The sequence below is a fragment of the Nerophis ophidion genome, linkage group LG22, assembly GCF_033978795.1.
Source record: "Nerophis ophidion isolate RoL-2023_Sa linkage group LG22, RoL_Noph_v1.0, whole genome shotgun sequence".
NCBI classification, from domain to species: domain Eukaryota; kingdom Metazoa; phylum Chordata; class Actinopteri; order Syngnathiformes; family Syngnathidae; genus Nerophis; species Nerophis ophidion.
The window spans coordinates 7,845,918-7,855,633 of record NC_084632.1 but is presented as its reverse complement, the minus strand read 5'-3'; the positions used below and the strand labels follow the sequence as shown (position 1 = coordinate 7,855,633).

Genomic DNA, 9,716 nt, shown 5'->3' with positions numbered 1-9,716 from the left:
AAATAAACAAAATAAAAGCTCAAACGTAAAATTGACAGATATATCGGAAGTTGATCTTGAAATTTAAATGTTAAAAGTAAAAAAAATGTTTTAATAAAAGTGAAGTGAAGTGAATTATATTTATTTAGTGCTTTTCTCCAGTGACTCAAAGCGCTTTACATAGTGAAACCCAATATCTAAGTTACATTTAAACCAGTGTGGGTGGCAGTGGGAGCAGGTGGGTAAAGTGTCTTGCCAAAGGATGGCGGAAGCGGGAATCGAACCTGCAATGCTGAAGTTGCTGGCAGGGCCACTCTACCGACCGAGCTATACCACGCCAAAATGCATCACTTTATGAGTGGGGAACCTTTTGGATCTCAAATATATTTAGTAGGATTTTATTCAACTTTTCACTGTGATTACTCAAAAATATCAAATAATTAAAATCAATGGTGTCCTGCATTATTGATCTTTGAGGACTTTATTTGCTAAATAAAGGAAATCTCCTGAAGGAATCAATAAAGTACTATCTATCTATCTATCTAAATACTGCATATTTCAGTTTTACTATAAAAAACAAAGTTGTCTTTGACAGAAAAGGCATAAAACCTTATTTGTTTTACTTTATATCAACCTCAAGTGGATATAGAGATTTACTGTAAGCATTAAATAAAAAAATATATAATAAATTTGACTTATTTTTTAACATTTTAGTGACTGAAACCCTCTATGCTCCCCAGGAGCCATAATGATTTAAAAAAAAAAAAAATCCATATATTTTGTTATGGTTTGAAAATGAAAATTATCAAAATAGCCCCCCCGCATGCATGAATTTTTCCGTGTTCGGCCCTCTGTGGATAAAATTATGACACCTAGTCTAGTTGGTCAGGCCAAAGTTAAGTCGGAGAAAACGCAGTCATTTATAAATTATTAAATGTTTCTCTGCGGCCCGGTAGGAAATGCGCCATGGACCGGTACCAGTCCCCGGACCGGTGGTTGGGGACCACTTTCTTAAATAACAATCGCCTATCTCTTTAATGGCGACTTGTCCAGGATGTACCCCGCCTTCCGCCCGATTGTAGCTGAGATAGGCGCCAGCACCCCCCGCGATCCCAAAAGGGAATAAGCGGTAGAAAATGGATGGATGTCTCTTTAAATTTGGCGGCAGCTCTGCTTCTCTGTGTCCGGAAGCTTGGAGTCGTTTGAAAAAAAAAAAAAAAAAAAAAAGGGGGAGTGAAGAATTGAAGTGCGCATGCTCGATAATGGGAGGAGCCGAGTTTACAAAATAACCCCAGTTGGGGCGATACTGCCAATATGGTATCGCCTTCATACAGAGTACATTCTGTACTGTACTGATTTTATTGAGGGACACATCGCTTGTAACAGCAAATAATAAATGAACTTACCAATGCATTGATTATATATTTGTATGTACAATGTAAAAAAAAAACGCAAAATGCAACTGTTATAAGAAATTTACTAAGAAAATAAAAGTAAACTTGATCTGAAATAATAGGTCAAGCAGATATCCATCCATTTTCTACCGCTTGTCCCTCTCGGTGTCACTGGAGCCTATCTTTAAGTAATTATTGGAACGAAAAAATGCTTGGAAAGTATGATGTAACATTTGTTGCATTATTGAATAATATTAAAGTTGAAAATGTATGCAAATTAATGCAGGAGAAATGTTTTTTTCTGTCAAAATGGAATGAACTTTTACATTTAGTAAGAAGAGATAAGGTACTTGATTGAAGGATATTTTTGTTCACGGGCCACATTAAAAAATGTGCCTTAAATTTGACACCCTGATGTTTACATTTTGATACATGATACTTTACATACTTTCCATTTCTCTTTACAGCAAGCCCAAAAAAGGAGTATGTAGAAGCAAAGCTTATCTAATCTTACCACTTTTCCATTTCACAGCAATTACTAACACATATATTTATTTCTTGTACTCAATTTACAACATAATTTACATCAAGGATGTAAGTACTTCACTCAATGAGATGAATGATATTTTATTTTCAATAAGTTCAATATGTTTATCATATTTCCTCTTCCTTGTTCTTCCTAAACACTTTTTAAATAGCCTGTTAAACTGGATAACAGTACATTCTTTAACTACATTGCTTTACTTGTTCCATCATTTAATTCCACATAGTGACGTGCTAAAGGGCTAAATCAGGGGTAAGGAACCTATGGCTCTAGAGCCAGATGTGGCTCTTTTGATGACTGCAGCTGGCTCTAAGATACATTTTAGCTGGCATTGCTTAACACGATAAGTAATGAATAAATCCACTGGTAATCACAGTATCAAAAATAACGTTCAAAATATAAAACATTCTCATGCATTTTCATCCATCCATCCGGTTTCTACCGCACCTGTTCAAGAAGTCCCATTAATGGTAAGAAGTATTTTATTTATTTTTGGCTAGCCTCAGAATAACAATGTTATTACAAAGAATAAGAGACTTATTATACTCTAAAAATGTTGTTTTTTCTTAAAAATGCACGCATATAGTTGTATTCACTGTTTAAAAAAAAAAAAAAAAAGTTGTATGGCTCTCACGGAAATACTTTTTAAAATATTTGGCTTGTATGGCTCTCTCAGCCAAAAAAGTTCCCGACCCCTGGTCTAAAGTGTTGCACGTGCATACACACGTTTTAAATAGGATTTTTTTTCTCTTATTTTGAAAAGAATCGTTGTCCAATCTTGAATAGCAGGATCAAGTTTGCTTTTTGTATTACACACGGTGAATGACATAAGATTATAAATTGCCTTAAGTTATTTTTACACAATTATTAAGTAGACATATTGTAACGTAAAAAAAAATTTCTGTCGATTTTACAGTAAAACAACACAACACGGACAACTCAGTTGCAAAATTGTTGCCGTAATATTTTTACAGAATTTAAAAAACTTCCTAAAAATTCTACGGTTGTTGTGTTTATGGAATATTACTCTAAATGGATAAAATCACCAGTTTTTTTTACTAACATTTTTACAATGCACAATTTTATAGATAACTCATTGGCAATTTAAGCATTTACTTTTATTTTAACAACAAACCTTTTAGAATAAATGACAATATAATATGAGCTGAAATATTAGATAAAGTTATAAAGATACGAAATTGCATGCAGTACATGTCTTTTTTCTGTCAAAATGGAAAGTTGAATGCAGCATTTTAATTCCAATGCTCCGTGGGCCGCACTTTGGACACCTGTGCTGTCGGTCAATATTGCCGATACAGACACTTTTTACTTGGTTTTAGAGATCGTTAAATGAGTTTTCTTATCATTTGTTGATCACGATTAAGATCAGAATGAATCACAGCACAAGTGTTTTTACAAACCCCGTTTCCATATGAGTTGGGAAATTGTGTTAGATGTAAATATAAACGGAATACAATGATTTGCAAATCCTTTTCAACCCATATTCAGTTGAATATGCTACAAAGACAACATATTTGATGTTCAAACTGATAAACATTTTTTTTTTTTGTAAATAAACATTAACTTTAGAATTTGATGCCAGCAACACGTGACAAAGAAGTTGCGAAAAGTGGCAATAAATACAGATAAAGTTGAGGAATGCTCATCAAACACTTATTTGGAACATCCCACAGGTGTGCAGGCTAATTGGGAACAGGTGGGTGCCATGATTGGGTATAAAAACAGCTCCCCAAAAATTGCTCAGTCTTTCACAAGAAAGGATGGGGCGAGGTACACCCCTTTGTCCACTTCTGCGTGAGCAAATAGTCAAACAGTATAAGAAGAACGTTTCTCAAAGTGCAATCGCAAGAAATTTAGGGATTTCAACATCTACGGTCCATAATATCATCAAAAGGTTCAGAGAATCTGGAGAAATCACTCCACGTAAGCGGCATGGCCGGAAACCAACATTGAATGACCGTGACCTTTGATCCCTCAGACGGCACTGTATCAAAAACCGACATCAATCTCTAAAGGATATCGCCACATGGGCTCAGGAACACTTCAGAAAACCACTGTCATTAAATACAGTTGGTCGCTACATCTGTAAGTGCAAGTTAAAGCTCAACTATGCAAAGCGAAAGCCACTTATCAACAACATCCAAAAACGCCGCCAGCTTCTTTGGGCACGAGATCATCCGAGATGGACTGATGTAAAGTGGGAGAGTGTTCTGTGGTCTGACGAGTCCACATTTCAAGTTATTTTTGGAAATATTCGACATTGTGTCATCCGGACCAAAGGGGAAGCGAACCATCCGGACTGTTATCAAAGCAAAGTTCAAAAGCCAGCATCTGTGATGGTATGGGGGTGCATTAGTGCCCAAGGCGTGGGTAGCTTACACATCTGTGAAGGCACCATTAATGCTGAAAAGTACATACAGGTTTTGGAACAACATATGCTGCAGTCTAAGCGCCGTTTTTTCAAGGACGCCCCTGCTTATTTCAGCAAGACAATGCCAAGCCACATTCAGCACGTGTTACAACAGCGTGGATTCGTAAAAAAAGAGTGTGGGTACTTTCCTGGCCTGCCTGCAGTCCAGACCTGTCTCCCATCAAAAATGTGTGGCGCATTATGAAGCGCAAAATACGACAGCTACTGAAGCTATACATAAAACAAGAATGGGAAAGAATTCCACTTTCAAAGCTTCGACAAATAGTTTCCTCAGTTCCCAAACGTTTATTGATTGTTGTTAAAAGAAAAGGTGATGTAACACAGTGGTGAACATGCCCTTTCCCAACTACTTTGGCACGTGTTGCAGCCATTAAATTCTAAGTTAATTATTATTTTCAAAGAAAAAATAAAGTTTATGAGTTTGAACATCAAATATGTTGTCTTTGTAGTGCATTCAACTGAATATGGGTTGAAAAGGATTTGCAAATCATTGTATTGCGTTTATATTTACATCTAACACAATTTCCCAACTCATATGGAAACGGGGTTTGTAGATAAACACGTTTCGTATCGTGCATTTATGGGAACACGATACAACTATTAAACAAGTCCCATTTTATTACATGCAATTATTTGAGCAAAATAAATCAATATTGCTAAATAATTACAGAAAACAAACTACTAGTTTTTCATTTCCTTTGATTTTATGCCCCCAAAGCCATCCTGTGGCCATTATCTTAACAATATTTATCAGTTTTTTATCTTGCCAAAATGTATTAATTTTATAACAGGAGAAAAAACAACATTTGTGGAACAAAAAATTAGCAACGTGTCAACCGATACCGTCTTTGGTATCGACGTGATCGATTTATGTATAGGCCTGTCCACCCCAAAGCTCCACCCCCTGAATTGCTACAAAGGAGTGATTACTTCATGAAAAACCTAATAATCCATCCATCCATTTTCTACCACTAGTCCCTTTTGGGGTCGCTGGAGCCTATAAGCCGTGTCTGTGCTTTCAAAGAAGACTGTGGAGGACCGAGTCCCAGTGAGCTCATTCCTGGAAGGACAAGGACAGATCACTGGACTATATTTATTAGTAAACAGAAGACGGTAAAACAGAAACAATTCGTGATGAGGAAATAACCTGCGAGAATTTGGACTGTTTTCTTGACAGTTTTGTTACATTAAAATGCTAAAAGTAATCTCCTTTACTTAGACTTTGGCAGCCAGTTTCCACCTCTGGAGCCACTGTTGAAAAGTCATTCCTCCATGGCGGACTTCAGAGAGGACATGTTGTGCTGGTTGATCCCACCTGAATGAACACACACACACACATTTTCCCCTGTGACAAGTAAACATATGACATCACACCAATGAAGTGAAGTGAATTATATTTATTTAGCGCTTTTCTCTAGTGACTCAAAGCGCTTTACATAGTGAAACCCAATATCTAAGTTACATTTGAAGCAGTGTGAATGGCACTGGGAGCAGGTGGGTAAAGTGTCTTGCCCAAGGACACAACGGCAGTGACTAGGAAGACGGAAGCGGGAATTGAACCAGCAACCCTCAAGTTGCTGGCACGGCCGCTCTACCAACCGAGCTATGCCGCCCCAATCTGAAATTACACAACTTTCCAATATAATGGTCAATGATACGAAGTTTCACTCTATTACGGATTCAATATATATATTTTTTTAACCCGGTTTGTTTTGACGGTTCGTTTTGTACCCTGGACACGGTTCGGCTCTTTTTGGGTACGGTAAGGGAACAAAATGCAACATATAAACATTGAGTTAACACTGTTAAATGAATAATATAAAAACAAACACCTGTGGCTTCTCCCTCACACAATCACTAGCCTTGACTACGTTAGCCAAAGGTTGGAGGAGTCTGTGAAATGAGTCTGCTCTGGCATTTTTTCCCCAGAAAAGTCTGGTCTCCATCCATCCATTTTCTACCGCTTATTCCCTTTGGGGCCACGGGGGGAGCTGGTGCCTATCTCAGCTACAATCGGGCAGAAGGCGGTGTACACCCTGGACAAGTCGCCACCTAATCGCAGGGCCAACACTGATAGACAGAACACATTCACACACTAGGGCCAATTTAGTGTTGCCAATCAACCTATCCCCAGGTGCATGTCTTTGGAGGCAGGGTATCTGCAGGTTTCAGCAAGTCAAATTTAAGACTTTTTAAGACCTTTTTAATGCCACCTTGAATGAAATTTAAGACCGAAAAAAAATAATAAAAAAATCTCTAAATATAAGTGATGGTTGGGGATCCCACTGTACTACAACCTCAATGACAATCAGTCAAGTTTACTTTTTGTATGTTTATTAATAAACAAACTGATAAGCACCACTCTGCCAAACAGCTTATCAAAAATCTTGAGAGATCCAAAAACTTTGACATCCAAAACAAACAAACCAACACCAAGGCCAGTAAAAACATAATAACCGAGGTGAGGGTAAAAATAAAGTACATTTGGTCAATAATAGTGCAGTAATAGTGCAAAACAGTATTGTAACAACAACAAAACATGGACATCCAGTTGTTTCTTCTTCGTGCTGTGATTCAGTGTTTTATCGAACATTAACACATACCGAGACCCGTTGACTTGGTCGAAGAGCAGGTTTTGGATGTGAGGTGCTAATCCGTGTCTCGTAATATATGCTGTTTTATCCTTTCCGCAGGAAAATGTATTAGCAACCTGAGAATCAAGAAACATCACACGAAAATGAGCGCCAATCCCGTCATTTGAGGTGTAGGATTGATGTTTCACCACAGTGTGCAAGATCCATAACACCTCGGATTTTAATGTTGCTGTCCCGCCGAAGATTAGTGTCAGGTCAGTGCTGCTAGCGGCAGTTGTTGCTACCTGGGGGGGGGTTGGACCCATGCAGAACTGAGAGATGCCCGGTGTTTGTTTTTGGCTCTCTGCCGCGATTTTATGCTTACCGCACTGCATGTGCGATTCGACCGCTCTAATTCCCATGGTGCCAAGTTTGAAATCCCTCTTACAAAGTATGCACCTGGCCTCCTCGGGATTGGCAACAGGCTTAAGCCAGCTTTTAAAACGGCTGTCCTCCAGCCAACGCTCGCAAAACTTGCATTTCCCCATGCTGACTGAAAGGCGGGACGCGAGGAAGGAGTCTGTGCGCGACCCGACTATGCGCGCGACTGACACTGAAATCATTCACTTTTACTCAAAGACGTGCCGTAACTTTTACTCAAAGACGTGCCTCGAAAAAAAAACAAAAAAAAACTGGCCCGACAATTTAAGACTATTGAGTACTGAATTTAAGACCATCTTAGGAATTTTTAATAAATGTAATACTTTTTAAGGCATTAATTTTAGACACATGGATTTAACACTTTTTAAGACTTTTTAAGGATCCGCGGATACCCTCCGAGGGAACCTACGCAGTCACGGGGAGAACATGCAAACTCCACACAGAAAGATCCTGAACCCGAGATTGAACCCAGGACTACTCAAAACCTTCATATTGTGAGGCAGACACACTAACCCCTCTTCCACTGTGCTGCGCCAAGTCCAGTCTCATCACAATTAAAACTTGCTAAGGTATGAAGACCGCTTCGTCAATTGTTCTACACTTGTGAGCGCCAATAAAGTACTCTGCGTAAATAGTCTAATTTAACCCCATAACGATTCCCTACTTTTCTCACGCTGGTCTGTTTGTGGGACTCACTGAGTTAGCAAAAGTGAGAAAAAGGCACACAGGCTGAAGCAGTGAGAACGGACAAGTAGCGTACTGCAATGTGCAGTGAGTGATGCGGAGGGCTATGCCTCCCCAAAAATGCTGTGCCCTGCTTTGTCTGCATTTGGAACACAAAACAAATCAAGGATGTCCTCAGACGGTATAGCTCGGTTGGTAGAGTGGCCGTGCCAGCAACTTGAGGGTTGCAGGTTTGATTCCCGCTTCCGCCATCCTAGTCACTGCCGTTGTGTCCTTGGGCAAGACACTTTACCCACCTGCTCCCAGTGCCGCCCACACTGGTTTAAATGTAACTTAGATATTGGGTTTCACTATGTAAAGCGCTTTGAGTCACTAGAGAAAAGCGCTATATAAATATAATTCAGTTCAGTTCAGACACGGAGACATGGTTACGCAAATAGAGGGGTCCGTAAATCAAGGTTTAATTATACTCTATTGCAACGCCAAATGTACACTTCCTGTCCCTCATATTTAATGTGTATCGTATGGGAAAGCAATATGCTAATGTACCGAAAAATACATTTACATCTACTGTTACACCCATAAGAGAGACACAATAAGACAACATAATCTGTATGTAGCTGCCTTTTGTAGTTAAACCAAAGTTATAGACAAATAGTCATCTTTGATTTACGTTCATTCGCAGTGAACTGCCTAAATGAATGTTGCATTTCACAGGAGAGTATTCCGTAGATTGTGTCTCACCAGTAAGATAAGGCCCTTTTGCCTTGTTCTCCGTAAGTAACACCTTGTGCACATCTGTGGGTGAGGGCTCGAACTCTCGGGACCAGAGATTGCAGCAACTTTGCATCTTCCTCTTTAACTCTGGAGAGCAAGGCTTGAAAACATAAAAACATAACGGGGTCAAAATAAGCAAAAGGTGTCCTCTTCAGAATCACTCAGTGATTTTCCTCATCAACATGCAGCAGAATAATACAACGCTGAGGTTTCATCATAAATAGTCAGACATGTTAAACTTGGTTTCCTTAAATTCTATTAAAAAAAATTTCTTATGATATGTGTGACTTTGGCATGTTTGTAAAAGTGGTTCAATGGTATAAAATCCCTTTTATTTTCCACCACCACTTCTATGATAAAATGAGTCATTTTGACCTTTTGTTCTTAGTACATAAACATTTTGCATGTATCCCTGGATCTGATGTCCACCCTGGTATGATGGGATATTTAAGAAATCCTCTCGTGTTTTTTTATGACATTATCAGCATTTTTGGTGTTGCCATTGGAGGCTGAAACAGTGGCTAGAAGTCATATTTTGTCATTTTTATCATGTGTGCAGTTGGATGTTGTCAGGCTTGACATGTCCACTCTGTCTTTGTGAATCCATCCATCCATCCATCATCTTCCGCTTATCCGAGGTCGGGTCGCGGGGGCAACAGCCTAAGCAGGGAAACCCAAACTTCCCTCTCCCCAGCCACTTCGTCTAGCTCTTCCCGGGGGATCCCGAGGCGTTCCCAGGCCAGACGGGAGACATAGTCTTCCCAACGTGTCCTGGGTCTTCCCCGTGGCCTCCTACCTCCTACTTTGTGAATCCATTATTGTAAAAGATTTTCAGGATATATAAAATATACTTGTTAAACATATGGCAATCC

General features: G+C 39.1%; 1 protein-coding gene across 1 annotated transcript in view; it reads right to left on the bottom strand.

Annotated features, from left to right (window-relative positions):
* Positions 1-5,448: 5,448 nt before the first annotated feature.
* Positions 5,449-9,716, bottom strand: part of haus5 (HAUS augmin-like complex, subunit 5) — a 37,993-nt gene continuing 33,725 nt past the window's right edge. The window contains exons 18-19 of the mRNA XM_061883172.1: positions 8,812-8,944; positions 5,449-5,684 (exon numbers count right to left, since the gene is read on the bottom strand). Coding sequence (XP_061739156.1) covers positions 5,585-5,684; positions 8,812-8,944 — 233 coding nt within the window. The 3' untranslated portion in view covers positions 5,449-5,584. The remainder of the gene's footprint in view (positions 5,685-8,811; positions 8,945-9,716) is intronic.